The following is an 18,007-nucleotide window of genomic DNA, read 5'->3' as shown; positions in this document are numbered from 1 at the left end:
CACGTACCATCTGTTGTGCTGCTGTCCTTTCACTGTTGCTCGGACCAAATCCTAGAACTTATTCCGCACCATGTGCTCTGCAGTAGTTCCAGATGACCGCTCACCACATTTTCTTGAGGAAAATTTGGTATGGCAATAAATGTTGGTTTAGCCAGTGCCCACACTTGTGAATGGGCAAAAAGAAGATAATTATCCAAATGTCTTGAAGGCCTCAATTGAATTTACCTCCACCACATTCTGACAAAGAATTTGAGATCATAAACGTTTGCTGCAGTGTTTTTAATAAAGTTCCTCGTGTTTCCCTGGCTTCTTTTGCTAGTCACTTTAAATCCATGTTGTCAGGTTCTCTCTTCTTCCATTAACAGGAACACTTTCTTTCTGTCTTGCCTGTCCAGAGTGCTCATGATGTTGAATATCTCCGTCAAATTTCCTGTTCTCTTTGGGGAAAAGAGCTCCATCTTTTTCAATCTATCCACATAATTGGATTTCCTTATCCATGAAATTGCTCTCATGAATTTTCTCTGCATTGTCTTCAACACCTTTACATCTATCCTTCCAAAAGCGTGGTGTCTTATTCTGGACATCACATTCCAATTGGGACTTACCAATGTTTTGGACACGAGGATAGGACCATAGGTGCTAGGAGTGGGAGTAGGCAATTTAGTCTTTTGAGCTCACTTTGCCTTTTAACATGATTATGGCTGCTCTTATCTTAACTCCACTTTCCTGCCTTCTCCCCATAATCATTTGTCTCTTTCTTCATCAGAAGCATTCCTATTTCTTGAACCTGTTGAATGTTGCTGCCTCCACTGCACTCTGGGACAGTGAGTTCCACAGATTCGCAATCCTTTGAGAGAAGTAGTATCTCTTCATCTCAGTTTTGAGCCTACCTCCTCTTGCTCTGGACTGTCCCACAAGGAGGACCATCTGTTCAACTTCCACCTTATCAATCCTCTTTAGCATTTTATCAGATCTCCTTTCATTCTTCCTGACTCCAGTAAGTACAAGCCCATGGTATTCAATCATTCCTTGTATGACAAGCCTTTCGTCCCTGGAATCTATCTGATAAACTTCCTCTGAACTGTCTCCAGTATTTACCACATCCTTTCTCAAGTAAGGAGACCAAAACTAGACACAGTACTCCAGATGTGATCTCACCACCTTTTATAATTGTAACAACACTACTTTTATAATCCAGTCCTTTTGCAATAAATGGCAGGATTTCATTTGCCTTTCTTATTATATGCTGCATCTACACAAGCTGCTTTTGTGCTCAATTCATTTTCATGAATCCCAGATTCGGCATGCGTTAATAACTACTTTCTCAACCTGCCCTGACAGCCTTTAATTATTTGTGAACACACATCTCATATCTTGCTGTTCCTGAACCCCCTTTAGAAAAATTGTATCTTTTATTTTGTCTTGCCTTCCTTTCTCGTCTGCACTGAACTACCGATGAGCATCCCACCCAAAATTGTGCTTTCTGTTTGGAAAACTGCTGACCTAACCACATTGTTTTAAAAATTCTGCTTATCTCTTAGATTGATTAGTCTAGCATCTCTTTAGAGATATTAGAATATATAATCAAGGTCAAAGTGACCTAAGCACTTACAGAAATTTCATCTGATTGAAGAGAACTGACATTGATTTGTTAAGAACAGCGCATGTCTAACTAATGTAGCTGAAGTTTTTGCGATTATAGTTGTAGGCAGGAGAAAGTCCACTGCTATAGTTTATGTATGCTTCTAGAACATATTTTAATAAGGGTCCAGGTTATAGGCTGGTGGCTAAAATTGAACAATTATTGCCTACTTAGGGCATAGATCAAGTTGGCAGGCAGAAAAGAAGGCAAACTGATATTGACTTGAATTTAAAATAAATGACTCATGGTGTCCCAGAAGGATCTGTGCGGTAGATTGAAGGAAGCCTGCATAACTCGTGATCACATTAGTCATAATTATTATTTCTCCCTTTTCTGAGAATTCAGTTTTGGTGTTGGGCAAGGATTTATGCCAAATTATTTTAGAGGAAAGTATATTAGAATTCACTGTCCTGAGTAATCTTAATTCCTTAACATTTTCATATTATGCAATAGCATGTTCTGAAAGCATTCTGGACTAGTGTTTGGAGAACACTAGTGTTCCTGTGTTCCTTCAATGTTTTGTGCTATTGATTTCTGAAACTAAGTGCTTTTTAGGGGGTGAAGATTACAGACTATTCAGTTTGACTTCATTCTGATTAATACTCAACTTTCAATTGTAAAAGGTATTCACAATACATGTATTAAACCCGTTCAAAAATACATATAAAAAGGATAAAACCACCCATCTGGTATTGAATTGGGTATCTGATACTAACACAACAAAGGCCCACCAAGCCGAGTCAACTCTGTAAAGTTGTCCCCATCATTAACATCTAACACCCACTACTAATTAAGTTCATGAAGTCCTGAAGTACAGTTAAACTGTTCATAGCAATGGTGAGAGAACCAACTTGAGATAAAGACTTATTTGACCTGATCTTCACTAACCTGCATCTGACTGTAATAATATTGGTAGTGATCACTGCACAGCCCTTTTGGAGACACATCTTGCCTTTCCACATTTCATGCTGTGGTATGACCACTAATGTACAATTTAGGTTTCACTGGCACTAATCTGCTCCAGAACTCATTATAGCCTTGACTAAACATTGACAAAAGAACTAAACTCCAAAGGTGATTTGACAGTGATTGACCTTGACGTCAAGGCAGATTGGCATAAAGAGTCCCAGTAAAATTGAGGCCATTGGGAATCAAAAGGGAAATGCTCCACTGGTTGGACTCTGACTAGCACAAAAACATTTGCTGCTAGAGGTAAATCATCTCATCTGGGTCTGTTTTTGCAGGAGTTCCTCAGGATGTTATCCTTGGTCTAAACTGCTGCTTTAGCAATGACCTTTCCCCGATCACGTTAGAAGTGAGAATATTTGTTACTTAGGGAAAAAGTGAGGGCTGAAAATGCGTTGTTAGAAAAGCGCAGCAGGTCAGGCAGGCATCCAAGGAGCAGGAGAATCGACGTTTTGGGCATGAGCCCTTCTTCAGGAATGAGGAGAGTGTGCCTATCGCATTTCCAACGCCCCTCCCTCAAGTCCCTCCTCCCTACCTTTTATCTTAGCCTGCTTGGCACACTCCTCATTCCTGAAGAAGGGCTCATGCCCGAAACGTCGATTCTCCTGCTCCTTGGATGCTGCCTGACCTCCTGCGCTTTTCCAGCAACACATTTTCAGCTCATATTTGTTACTTATCCAATAATCAGTTTTATTCACAAAAATGAGAGCAGTCCATACCCATGTGTAGGAAGACCTAGACGACATTCAAACTTATCTGATAAGTGGCACATAACTTGTGCAACATAAATGACAGGCAGTGACCATTTCCAACAAGAAGTCATCAAATCACGTCCCTGTGACGTTCTCGGACAATATGATAATTAAACCTCACCATCAGCATCCTTAATGTCAGCTACGTAAATACTTTGGCAACAAGTGCTAGTCTGAGGCTTGGAATCCTGAGATAAGTAATTCACCTCCTGATCACCTAAGTCAGCACATTGTTTACATGGCACAAGTCAGAGGAATATTAGAATACTTGGTTCTTAACCTGGATGATTTGAGCCCCAGCAATACTCAGGTAGCCCAATACCATCTAAAATAATTTGCCTGATCGATAGCCAATCACCATGTTCTATGTTCACTCCTTTCACTAGCGGCTATATTGTGTACCATTTTCAAGATGCAGTGCACCCACTTGCCAAGGCTTCTTTGACAGCACTTCCTAAGCCATGGAACTTGATTACCAAGAAGGAGGGTAGAAGGCATGTGGGAATTCTACCAACTCCATTTTCCACTTCAAACTGAGCACATCTTTACTTGGAAGTGTATCAGCTATTCCTTCTTTGTTGCTGGGTCAAAGTGCTAACAATTTGGGAGTACCTTCATGGTACAGGTTATAATGTCCAAGATGGCAGTGACCCAGCAAGTCTGAGTCTACAGTGCTCCTCCCAAGACTTGGGCAAAGTGGGTCACCCACCCCCACCACACTCACCAAATCATTTAAAATAGCTGTTTAATTTAATTAGTTGCTGAGTATTACATTTAAACAATCTAATCTTCAGTAAAAATGACTAAAGGGAAGGGAGCCCACAGCTCTCAGCAAGCAGGAACCCCTCCCCCACCCTCTCCAGCTGCAGCTGAGGTGTCCGCAGCCGTCCCGGGGGGACATACCTACGGTGGTGAGCCTCGTGGAAATCATCTCTAAATTGGATGCGAAGATCGACGCTTTTATTGAAGAATCCCGAAGTCAATGGGCCTCACTCTCTGCCGCGCTGCAAAAGCACGACCGAGACATTAAGGAAATCAAGCGCCGATTCGGAGGGGCGGAGCTAAAGGCCGCGACCTCCGAAACTACAGCGCAGTCGGCCGTGGATCGGGTTAGGACTCTTGAACAGCGAGTCCGGACTTAGAGAATTATATTGATGACCTCGATAATCGAAGTCGTCGAAAAAATATTCGTTTGCTGGGCCTTCCCGAACGGGAAGAGGAAGGCCAGCTTACAGCGTTTCTCGAACAGTGGCTGCCACAGCTGTTAAATCTGGAGGCTGGATCAGGCCAGGTAAGGGTGGAATGGGCCTACCGGGTCGCAATACGCGGGCCCGGCTCGAACCAGCACCCACGCCCGGTCCTGTTCCGGCTGCAGAGCTATAAGGAGAGACAGATACTCCTCGAAGCCTCTAGAAATCTCGGAAAAGATTCCCAAGCCATGATCTATAAAGGATCCAAGATCATGTTTTCCCCAGCTCTGGTCTGAAAGAGGAAGGCATTGGATGAGGCGAAGAAGTGTTTAAGCGACTTAAATATTCAGAACTCCTTACGCTACCCAGCGACGCTACGCTTTAACCATGAAGGATCTGTGTATAACTTCGGATCGCCGGAAAGGGCTAAGGAATTTTTGGACTCTCTTAGATAAATTGTAAGAGATAATGGATGTTGGTTTGCCTCCCCCCTGCCACTCCGGATATATATATATATAAAAGCCGGGGGGTCTAGTTAATGTTGGTGAGGGGAGGTGGTTACCTTATTCTACTCTACCTCTGTCTCTAGGAGTGGGGTTGTTTTCCCTTATTTTGTATTATTATATTTAATTATTATTTGTTGAGGTTGTAATTTTGTAGTTATATATATGTTTATACATGGTATTAACATTACCAAATATATCTAGGTGTTGGTGTGGGTGGGGGGGGCTGGGGGGGTAGGGTGCTCACTGTTAACTCTTGCTTTGTAGTATATTTGAATTCTCCTCATCCTATTGAGGAGCGCCTGGGTCAAGGGTGGGGCACTGGTTGGCAGAGGATACGATGGACCTTTGGAAAGGAAGTGACACCCCTGGGAAAAAGGGGGAAAATCTCCATTTAAATACGTTTTATTTTTATTTATTATTTAGAAATAGTTTTTTATTATACTGTTGTGAGTGTATTAGAGAGTTTTTATTTTTGTGAATTTTATATGCTGCATGCTCGGGATGTTCTGGATAGGGTTTCCCCTCCCGAGGGGTCTTGGATTTGCCCGGACGATTATGGTTGATCGGTCGGTTAAGTGGTGCACCTGGAACGTCAAGGGGAGTAATTCACCAGTCAAAAGGAAGAAAATATTATCAAATCTCAAGAAAGAAAGAGTTGATATAGCTCTCCTACAGGAGACACACCTGTTGGATAAAGAACACTTGAAATTACGACAGGGTGGATTTGATCAGGCCTTTTTTTCTTCTTTGAGCTCAAAAGGTAGGGGAGTTGTTATTCTTATTCGGAAGAATTTCCCTTTCAAAATCCTAAATCAGATAAAAGACGAATCTGGACGATATATTCTGATTAAAGCCCTTATAAATGGAGAGGAATATGGGATTTTAAATTTGTACTGCCCCCTGGCACACCCCTTTAAATTTATAACGGAAGCCTTCTCAAAATTGATGGCTCTTCGTGCCCGTCATACAATTATAGGGGGAGACTTTAATTGTATTATGGGTCTGGAAATAGATAGGATTCCCAAGAGTACTGCAGGAGTATCTCCCAGATCTAGACAATTGGTGGATGTGAACAAAGAATTAGGATTAGTAGATGTATGGAGATGTCTTCATCCACAGGGCAGAGATTTTCTTTTTACTCCAATCCACATAAATGTTATACCAGAAGTGATATGTTTTTTGCCCCCTTGATTTTTTAAAATTCCATATCATCCCGTAAAATAGGTAGTATAGCAATTTCCAACCACGCTGCTGTATATATGGAAATCAAGGCGAGGAACAACGGGACATCCCCTCGGCATTGGCGTATGGACCCCTTCCTGATGAAAGATAGTAAATTTGTCAAGTACTTCTCTCAAGAATTTAAAACTTTTTTAGAAATTAATTTAGGTACGGCTAGCAACCCATCAATGATGTGGGAGAAAATCAAAGCTTACGCGCGAGGTTTGATCATCTCCTACTCAGCGACCCAGAAAAAATTAAAGGGAGAACAACAGTGCCTTCTCGAAGCTTGCTTAAAAGCAGCTAAAACAGGATATGCTGATAGACTTTGTATTATCAAATTGCAAAGGATTACGGCCCTTAGGACAGCTCTAAACACTATACTTACCCAAACAGCTAAGAGGGAAATATTATTTGCAAAACAAAGGTTATATGAATTTGGCGACAAACCGGGTAGATACTTAGCATTTCTTGCAAAGAAAAACAAGGCCCCTCAAACTATCACGTTTATCAAGGAAAGTACAGGTATTTTGACTCATGATCATAAAAGGATTAATGCAATCTTTAGAAAATTTTATTCTGATTTATATAAATCGCAGGATTGTGAAGACAGGACTAGGAGGATGCAATCATTTTTTAAAAATTTGACCTTTCTGGACCTAACTCCGGAACATGTATCGGTCTTAAATGCTCCCCTAACAATCCAAGAAATACTTGACACAATCAGGCAACTTCAGAGCGGTAAGACACCTGGCCCAGATGGTTTTCAAGCTGAATTCTATAAAGAATTTACAGGAATATTGGCTGGTCCACTTATGGACATGTATAACTATGCATATAGTCAGGGCTGTCTCCCGCCTTCGCTGAAAGAGGCAAATATCCCTCTTATCCTTAAAAAAGGAAAGGACCCAGAAGATTGTGCGTCATACAGACCAATATCCTTGCTAAATGTAGATTTTAAAATCCTTTCTAAAATGTTAGCATTGAGACTAGAAAGGGTATTGCCACATATCATAAAGGAGGATCAGACGGGGTTTATTAAGGGCCGTAGATCATCCAATAATATTAGAAGGGTTTTGAATATGATTCAAGCCTGTCATCAGGGAAAGATACCAGGAGTAGTCGTCTCATTAGACGCGGAAGAGGCATTCGATATGGTTGAATGGTCATATTTGTTTTACACATTGGAAAGGTTTGGTGTTGGAAAGCTGTTTACCAAATGGGTCTCAACATTGTATAGTGATCCCAAAGCAGTTGTTGTTACCAATGGATTAGGTTCGGATAGCTTCAGTGTGGGTAGGGGCTGCCATCAGGGATGTCCTCTCTCGCCATTGTTATTTACGCTAATAATTGAACCACTAGCAGAAGCTATACGGGCTGATCCTAATATAACGGCTCCGAGGATTGGTACAGGTAAACATAAAATTACCCTTTATGCAGATGATCTTCTATTCCTCAGTAATCCTCTGATGTCCGTACCTCACTTAATCCAAGTTATTAATACATTTAGCGCATTCTCAGGCTATAAAATTAATTTCTCAAAATCGGAGGCTATGCCAATGGGTGGCCTTGCTATGATACCCCACTTAGTGGTCGGATCGCACTTTCCCTTTTGGTGGTCCCTGGAGGGTTTCTTATATTTAGGCATTTTTATTACCCCAGTATTTGGTCAGTTATACAAGGCTAACTTTGTGCATTTACTGGAAAGGATAAGGCAGGACCTCCAGCAATGGGGAGACCTTCCAATTTCCTGGCTGGGTAGAATAGCACTAATTAAAATGAATGTCCTGCCCCGTCTCCTATACCCTATGAGAATGCTTCTGGTGATGCTGCCGAGGCTGGCACTACGTAAATTCTATGGCTGGTCAGGTTCCTTTATCTGGAATCATAGACGGCCCCTCATTAAGCTGAAGAAGCTACAGTTTCCCCAGGCAAGGGAAGGATTGGACTTCCCAGATTTTAGAAAATATCAGTTAAGTTCCCTATTAAGTTACATAGCTGATTGATTGATTGCGGATCAGACAAGACCCAATCTGGCTGGACATCGAGGCTTCTCAAGTAAAATACCCACTTATTAACCTTTTATTTTCAGACAAGAGGAAAATCATTACGGATCACTGTAAAAACCCTCTAATACTAAACACAATTAAAGCTTGGAATATAATGCGGCAAAATGAGGGCAACTCACATAAAACATCCCCCTTTGTGGGAGCATGGGGATTCCAACCGGGGTTTACAGATGCCACTTTTAAACTCTGGCAATCCAGGGGTATCTCATGTCTAGGGGACCTATTTAAAGATGGGGTCCTGATGTCTTTTGAACAGCTGCGTCAGAAATTCGGATTACCGAATGGAGACCTCTTTCGATACTTCCAAATTTGAGATTATATACAGAAGAAGACTACGTTATTAGATAGTCTTTATAAATCAGATAGAGAATGTTGAGTACTACGACCAATGGGGGTATCTTCCATCAGTACTATTTACCATTTACTACATGAAGTATCGGGAGATATGGACAATCTGCTTAAAACATGGGGTCAGGATTTGGGACGAGAAATCTCTTTCGAAACGTGGAATGACATTTGGGAAAACGCCAGAGGAATCGCCATCTGTATCAGAACTCAGGCTATCCAGCTGAAGGTACTTCATAGGGCCCATATAGCACCGGATCGATTGGCAAAATTTAAGGCAGGAGTATCTCCAATGTGTCCCAAATATAAAATAGAGGTGGGCACTATTGTACATTGCCTATGGATCTGTCATAAGATCCGTAGATATTGGACTAAAGTAGCAAGTTCCCTGACAGAAATTTTAGGAACGGAAATTAAAGTGGACCCTGTATCTCTCCTTTTGGGCTTTTCGAACTTACCCTCCCTGGATATGCATGAGAAGAGACTATTTTCTATTCTCTCTTTCTGTGCAAGGAAAAATATTTTGGTAAACTGGGTGGCTGAGGGCACCCCTGGACTTTCAAATTGGCATAGATTAATTATGGAATGTATTCCCCTTGACTTCCTTACAAATATGGTGCACCGAAAGACCGAATTATTTCATAAAATATGGCAGCCCTTCTTGAATTATATGAATACAGATATTTCGGCTATCTTAACAAGGGCTTTTATTTAATTGAGATTGCGAACCCGGCTGGTCCAGGGCCCCTTGGGAGAGGAATCCTGCACGAATACGGGTTTTGTTACATTTGCTGTTAACACATTCCGAGCGTGTATCTCACTACCCAATTTCTGTGTTATCCGTTGTTTTTTTTTTCTCTTATTTGGATAATGTAAGAGACTTAAATATACACTCTGGTTAGTTGTAGGTTAGATTAGTAGTTAGTTGAGTTTTGTTTTTTTTTCTTTCTCGGTATTTTTCTTTTGTTAAATTTTGGTTATTATTTATTTAAGATTTAATTGTATATCAATGTTTGTACTTGAGAGTTTTGTTTATTTTTGTAAAGTTGTAAAAATGTTAAATTTCTAATAAAAATATATATAATGTTCAAGAAGGCGGCTCACCATCACCTTCCCAGGAGCAATCAGGATGGGTAACAAATGCTGCCCTTGTAAGGGATGCCCAGTTAGTTAGAATAAATGAATGAAGAGGAGGTTATAACTTGTGTGAAGTTGAATATATTAAAATTGCAAATATTGCCATGCAATAGTCATTTCTGCTAGGTGTAAATGAATTGTTGTGTTTTCACAGACGGCTCTGCAATGTGGGCCTCATGCTGCAACTGGTTCTGTGTGGACAACCAGACCATGGATGAACCTGAACATAATCCTCGAAGGCAGGCATACACTAATGCAGGCTACAACTCTCAATCACCTCCAGCTGGATTGGGACACACGTGCAGAGCTTGTGGTTCCCAATTTGAAAATCCACTGAGAAAGGTGAGTTAGAGGTTAGACATAAATTGATTAAATTAAATTGATCTCCCCTTAAACAGAAATAAAGACTAATTTTCAATGGAAGTTGCAACTGAGATATAAACATGGCTTAAAGATCGTGTGGTGTCAACCTTGATTCTAATCTGGGTTGGAAAACTTTTGCTGATTATGTTCTCTCTTAATACTTGCTAAACTTAATTTGATAACTTGTTCGTTTGTTGCGCACTCCCTTTGTTAAAGGATATCATGGTTTTATTGTTGGGAATAGTCCCTTGAAATTAATTAGAAGTTTATTTTTTTTTATGTATTAACATCATTAAAGATGCAATTTGTTGAGAGCTTCCCTTTCTGGTTGTGAATTGTTATTGTGAATGAAGTTTGAGGCAAAAATCAGAAATTCTTCAGACAGGTGACTTTTAGAGTAAGGACATTGCATGGGAGATCATGTGAATTCTTATTTCCATAAAATAAGAATTGATGTAGAACATAAAATATATAAAGTTCTGGTAAGATTTGGGTTCCTCATAACTAATTGCTTTGTTAACATTTGGATCAATAAGGCTTTAATTGTTGCTTGACAAGGAAAGCTTGCAATTTGGAACAAACTGGTCAGTTTTAGGCATCAGTTCTGTAGTGTTCTGAAGCAACTTGAAGCTTTTTAAATCGATAACTGCAAGATTTGTGTTTCCCAAAGTATACAATTTCTGCTTCAGTGACATTATTAATAATAAAAATCTCCTATTTCTCCTGCATTTATTTGCTGCTGCTTGTGTCCGATTTTTGTTACATTCTTTGTTTCTCACCTATCATTACTACGTCAATTGAATAACTTTTTGTTCTAGTGATTTCAAGTAGTCTATTTGATGTTTTGTTTTTCCTGTGCCCTTTGTTTTGCACTTGTTATCTCTGCTCTCCATCCTCAGCCTTTCTGTATTGTTCTTATATATGAATTGGCCATGCTAAATTGCCCGTAGTGTTAGGTGAAGGGGTAAATGTAGGGGAATGGGTCTGGGTGGATTGCTCTTCGGAGGGTTGGTGTGGATTTGTTGGGCCGAAGGGCCTTATTCCACACTGTAAGTAATCTAATCTCCCCTCAAAATGTAAAATAGGAGCAACAGTTCATCTTGACTTTCATTAAGATTTTGACTGATCTCCAAACTCTGATTCATTTTCCTGTCCTTTATCCCTCGATAGATTCTTGGTAACTAAGGGATTCAATCAATCACACTCTCATTTGTTTGCAATATTCATCTCTCACTTACTAAGGCATAGGGTGCATCAGGAGAATCTGCCTGTATATAGGTGACTGAGGGACAAGGTAGAGACAAACCAATGAAATAAAGTATGAATTTGAAATCTGTAAACTCAAAATTAGCATCCAAAGTAATATTTATAATGTCGTTGATATTCAAAAAATTATCATATTTTGAATAAAAGCAATGCTTTTAGCTTAGCATATTGCAACTTTTAGTTAGTACCTGTGCCTAAACGTTTGGAGTTGTCTTGTTTGACAATGCAGAGGACTTATTCCATGTCAGAGCTTGTAGTTTGTGTGCCTTCTTTCATCTTCCACTTTTTTTATAATATATTTTTATTAAGAAAAAATAGATTTTTAAATATTACAACAAATACAAAACAATGCAATTCAAAACAGTACAAAAATAGTACAAAACTAAACCCAAATATAAAAAATATTCCCCAACCCACCCTCCTATACGAATGTATAAACATATATAGAGAAGTATAAAATTAAATAGCTAGTTTAGTTTTTTTTTTAACTAACTAAATAAATACCTAACAACAAACAAATAAATAGTAATAACTCAGCCCAGCCAAACAAAACACTCATACATTCACAGTTCCTCCTCCCTGGATATTGGACTCATGAAACACAATTGTTACGGCTATATAAAAGCCCTTGTTAGTGTGGCAGATAAATATTCAAAAAGGGTTGCCATGTCTTGTAAAAATTCTCAGTTTTGTGGTGTACTATATTTGTGAGAAAATCCAGGGGAATATGCTCCATAACAATCTTCCGCTAACCTGATAGGCCTGGGGGGTTTTCTGATATCCAACCTAGCAAGATATTCTTCCTTGCACAGAATGTAAGAATATTGAAAAGTTTTGCCTTATGCGAGTCTGCAGGAAATACAATGGGTAGGCCCAAAAGGAGCGAAATAGGGTCCTTCTCCACCCCTACACCTAAATTCCTCTCCATTGCACCCACCATAGTGCTCCAATATGTTTGAAGCCTGTCACAAGACCAAAGACAATGGGTAGGAGTACCCGTACAGACCTTGCATTTGGGACATGCTGAAGACACCCCTGGTTTAAATTTTGACAAATATTCTGGGCATAAGTGGACCCTGTGGAGAATCTTCAACTGTAAAGCATGGGTCCTACTGCAAATTGATATCTTCCTTGCATTCTCCCAAATATCCTCCCATGCCTCTGAAGAAACGTTAACACCCAACTCTCTTTCCCACATCTTGCAGAGTCGATCAGACTCATCTGAGGTGGCACCCCCCAATTGATGATATAAAGTACTGACAGAGAGTGTACTCCTAACCTTTAGTACTACTCTTTCTATGTCAGATTTGTAGGGATCAGTCAAAAGTGTGGTCATTTTTTGAATAAAATCCCTAACTTGAAAAAAACGAAATAGGCCTCTATTAGGTAACTCGTACTTCCGTACTAACTGATCGAAGGACATCATTACATTTCCCTCAAATAAATCACCCATGCAAGATATACCCCTCGCTGCCCAATGTTTAAATCCTGAATCTATCATACCTGGTTGAAAACTCTGCATACCCACTAAAGGTGTAAACAAAGATGTTTTGCCAGTATTACCTTCCTTCTGCCGAATTGCCCTCCATGCTTTAACAGTATTGATGACTGTTGGGTTATGGCAATATTCCCTAACTGTCCTCACCTTGTCCAAAAACAGCAAACTGGTAAGGGGGCACCTTGCCTGGGAGATATCTAGCCATATTGAAAGAGGGTCCCCACAAACCCAATCACTTGCGTAGGTCAAAAGCGGGCTTAATTGGTAATTTTTAATGTCCGGAAGGTCTACTCCCCCGCAATCTGTGAGGCAACTGCAGTTTGGCTAACTTAATGAGGGGCCGTTTACGGTGCCAGATAAAGGAGCTGAACCAACTGTTCAGTCTCCTGAGTGTTTGTTCATTGAAAATCAGGGGGAGCATCCGTATAGGGTATAGCAAACGAGGGAGAATATTCATCTTAATAAACGCTATCTGACACAACCATGAAACTGGAAGTGCCTCCCATCTTTGCAGATCTTGTCTAATTTTTTCAAATAATTGAGTAAAATTGGCTTTGAATAGCCAATCCAGAACTGGAGTAATGAATATGCCCAAATATACACAACCCCCCTGTGACCACCTAAATGGGAATCTATAGTCACTCTCAAGAGCCAACTCTTTCATAAGACCACCCATAGGCATAGCCTCTGATTTAGCAAAATTAATCTTATACCCTGAAAAAGCGCCAAACGTGTGAACGCATTGTATCAGGCAAGGCACTGAGACTGCTGGATTTGTCAAGAACATCATCTGCATACAGTGAGATATTATGTAATTTGACCCCACTTCTGGAGCTGATATATTGAGATCCCTACGAATGGCCTCTGCCAACGGTTCAATCACCAACGTAAAAAGTAATGGTGAAAGGGGACAGCCCTGCCGGCTGCCCCTAGAAATATTAAAATTGCTTGATCGGAACCCGTTGGTAATGACCACAGAGAGGTACACTGTAGAGAACCTTTACCCATCTTATGAAAACTTCGTCCAGACCAAACCGGTCTAGAGTATAGAAAAGGTACGGCCACTCAACTCCTCTGTCAAATGCCTTCTCTGCATCTAAAGAATTCACCAATCCCTGTATTGACTGCTGTTGGCATGCTTGAATTACGTTATGCAGCCTCCTAATGTTATTGGAGGATCTGCGACCCTTTATGAAGCCCGTCTGATCCTGTTTAATAATAGAGGGTAACACAGTCTCCAGCCTTAACGCAAGAGCCTTAGAGAGGATCTTAAAGTCCACTGCTGCCTCACAGCGTCAGAGACCCGGGTTCAATTCCCGACTCAGGCGACTGACTGTGTGGAGTTTGCACATTCTCCCCGTGTCTGCGTGGGTTTCCTCCGGATGTTCCGGTTTCCTCCCACAGTCACAAAGATGTGCGGGTTAGGTGAATTGGCCATGCTAAATTGCCCGTAGTGTTACGTTAAAAGGGGTAAATGTAGGGGTATGGGTGGGTTGCGCTTCGGCGGGTCGGTGTGGACTTGTTGGGCCGAAGGGCCTGTTTCCACACTGTAAGTAATCTAATCTAATCTAATCTAAGAGCGAGATGGGCCTGTATGAAGCACAGTCTTCCGGATCCTTCCCTTTTTAAAGGATAAGTGAAATATAAGCCTCTCTCGGATGGTGGGAGACAAACATGACTGTATGAATCATTAAACATATTCAGCATCGGGCCTGACAGTATACTTGTAAATTCCTTATAGAATTCACTGGGAAGTCCATCAGGACCAGGCGCCTTTCCACTCTGAAGCTGCCTCACAGCTTCCTGCACTTCTTGCTCTGATAATGGGGCATTGAGAAAGGACTGTTGTTCGGGAGTCATACCTGGGAGCTTCAGATCTCTAAAAAAGGATTCCATTTTGGCCTGCCCCTCCTCACAATTCTCAGACTGATATAACTTAGAGTAGAATCTCTGGAACGCCACATTTAATCTTTTTAGAATCACATGTTAGATTCCCAGACCTTTCCCTAATCGCTGTTATGGTTTGTGGGGAACTTCTTTTTCTGGCAAGGTATGCTAAGTATTTGCCTGGCTTATCACCATGCTCGTATAACCTTTTGCTTTGCAAAAGCCATGTCCTTTGCCGTCTGCATGAGCACGGAATTTAGTGCAGACCGCAGTGCGTTAATCCTCTGTAGTTTGACCAATGAGGGTCTGTCAAAATAGGCCTTCTCAGCAGCTTTCAACCGTGCTTCAAGGAGACATTGCTGCTCACCCTTCTGCCGCTTCCTACTTGTGGAATATGAAATAACTAACCCTCTGGCATAAGCTTTGGCAGCTTCCCAGAGAACAGATGAGCTATCAACCGAGCCTATGTTGATGTCTAGGAATGCCTGAAATTCCCTAGAGAAATACTCCACAAATTTGCTGTCCATGAGAATAAAGGGGTCCATTCGCCAGTACCTTGAATCCACTGTAACATCCTTAATTTTAACCATGAGGTACACTGGAGCATGATCAGAGATGGCAATATTACCAATCGTACAGGATGTCACCAGATCCAGGGTTACCGCAGGGGTCAGAAAAAAATCAATCCTCGTGTGACATCTGTGCGGATTGGAGAAAAACGTGAAATCCCTACCTGTAGGGTGGAGACATCTCCAGACGTCCACCAATCCTAATTCCCCATACAAACCCAATAACTGTTTAGTTTGTGCAGAGGGTATCGAGGGACCTTTAGGCAATCTGTCTACTGTGGGGTCCATGAGGCAGTTAAAATCTCCCCCTATAATGATGTGCCGAGACTTGAGACTTATCAGTTTAGAAAAAGCATCTACCAAGAATTTAAGAGAATGAGCTGGGGGACAATAAACATTTAAAATGCCATATTTTTCCCCATTTATCATGGCTTTAAGAATTACAAACCTCCCGTATGTGTCTTTAACACATTCCAACAATTTAAATGAGAGATTTTTCCTAATCAAATAGCCACTCCCCTACTTCTGGTATTAAATGATGAAAAATAAACTCGGTTAAAGCCATTCTGCTGTAATTTCAGATGCTCCTTGTCATCCAAATGTGTCTCCTGTAACAAAGCAATATCCACCTTCTCCTTTCTAAGACTCAAGAGTACCTTCCTCTTGATTGGTGAGTGACTTCCCTTGATATTCCAGGTACACCATTTAATCAAATCATTAGCCATAATCTTCTGCAATTAGATTTAAATTCCAGAGAGGAGGAACTCGAACCACAAATTGCTGAGCCTTAGTGTCGCATGGTCCACCAAATATAAAAACTACATAAACTAAAACTACAAAAACTAAAACATTTAACAAACATACAAAATTATTAAAAATAAAAAAACAACAAAAACCAGAAAACAAATCAACATATAAAGCACCAATAGTGCTGAGTAGGGGAACTACCCCCTGCCTGGAGGGGGAAACTACCCGTCCCGAACTGCCCATAAATAGGGATCTAACCATCTCAACCACCTTCACTTCTCCCAGCTAGAGCCGCATCGCAAGCACAAGCTAAAAAGAATAAACACCCCATAGAATATCAATATGAATAAAAAAACATTCTTTTATTTAAAAAAAAGGGGAATAAATACCCCACCCATCCTTTGGGTATGTCCTAACTTAGAAATTTAAAATGTACATCTTAACCACCACCAGACATAGTTTGAACCAAATTATTATCAATAGAGGGAAAAAAAGGGGAAAAACAAAGCTCCAACCGGATTTCCTCCATTCCTTTTACAGAATGATAAACGCATACCCAAGCAACAATATTTATACATACTACAATTATTTAAATTAGGTTAGTTTGTCCTCAAAGTCTCTTGCCTTCTCTGATGTGTCAAAGAGATGAATGGATCAATCTAAGGTGATCCAAAGCACTGCCGGATATCTCAGGGAGTACTGAATCCCAAGCTCCTTCAGTCTTCTCTTGACACCATCGTATGATTTTTGTTTCTGGATCACTGCTGCTGAAAAGTCCTGAAAAAACATGATCTTAGACCCCTCATAAATTAGGGCCTTTGGATCCTTCCCCTGGGGTCTGGAGGCCTCCATGACTCTCTCCTTATCCCGGTAATGATGGAACCGCACCAGGAAAGGACGAGGGCGTTGACCCAGACCCGACCTCCGTACTGCGACCCGGTGAGCCCTCTCTATCTTTAATCCTCTCATGCCAGTCTCCAAGTCAAGGAATTTGGAAGCCAATCTTCAATAAATTCCGCAAGCCGCCCACCTTCCTTACCCTCAGGCAGACCAATGATCCGAATGTTTTTTCTCCTGCCCCTGTTTTCAAGATCGTCCACTTGGTCACGCAAATTACGAACCTGCGTCTTCAGGGCTTGGATCTCTTCCTTGAATGAACTGGCATCAGCTTCCACCACTGTGACCCTGTGCTCCACCTCATCCGTCCTCTTCTCCAGGTCTCCCAGCTGCTGCTCATGCTTCTGCAGCATGAGAGAGACTGGAGCCAGCTTCTCTTCAATCTGTTTCCCCAACATCTCGCGAGATTTCGAGAGCTGGTTCACCAGGTCCTGGAGAGTAATCGGCTCTGAGGCTGCTGCAGGCTGAGCTGCAGGCCCGGCCTCAGATGCTCCTCCTCCCTTTTTAGGCATTTCTGGACAGCTGAAAATACAGGTAAGTCAATTTTTAAATGTTTATCGGGCCTCCACAATCTTTCCAACGCCCCAAGAAATCCTGATGATCTGGGTTGGGTGGGTTAAAGGACCGTCCTGCTCCTGCTGCGATGCGAAGCTCTGCAGTGTGATCTTCTCGGATTGCCGCCATCTTAGATCCCCCCATCTTCCACTCTTGATGGAAAATAACTGAGTTAGTAAAGGTAAATGAGTGCAAGAAGTAGGAGCAAAAGTAGGCCATTCAGCCCATCGAGTCTACTCTGCCATTCCAATGAGATCGTAGTTATCTGATAATAGAACATAGAATAGTACTGCACAGTACAGGCCCGATGGCCCTTGATGTTGTATTGACCTTTTATCCTACTTTAAGATCAAACTAACCTGCACACCCTTCTTTTTCCATATCATCCATGTGCCTA

At 41.2% G+C, this 18,007-nt stretch overlaps 1 protein-coding gene across 1 annotated transcript in view; it reads left to right on the top strand.

The window, feature by feature from the left end:
* rffl (ring finger and FYVE-like domain containing E3 ubiquitin protein ligase) overlaps positions 1–18,007 on the top strand; it is a 101,855-nt gene that overhangs the window by 45,278 nt on the left and 38,570 nt on the right. Inside the window, exon 3 of the mRNA XM_043718802.2 lies at positions 9,983–10,170. Within this exon, the coding sequence (XP_043574737.1) occupies positions 9,994–10,170 (177 nt within the window). The 5' untranslated portion in view covers positions 9,983–9,993. The remainder of the gene's footprint in view (positions 1–9,982; positions 10,171–18,007) is intronic.

This window comes from Chiloscyllium plagiosum, unplaced genomic scaffold (assembly GCF_037043375.1).
Source record: "Chiloscyllium plagiosum isolate Xiang-an unplaced genomic scaffold, Cpla_swu_hap1 HiC_scaffold_31, whole genome shotgun sequence".
Classification (NCBI taxonomy): Eukaryota; Metazoa; Chordata; class Chondrichthyes; order Orectolobiformes; family Hemiscylliidae; genus Chiloscyllium; species Chiloscyllium plagiosum.
Note: the sequence above shows the minus strand (reverse complement) of the source record. Positions and strands in the feature narration are given on the sequence as shown.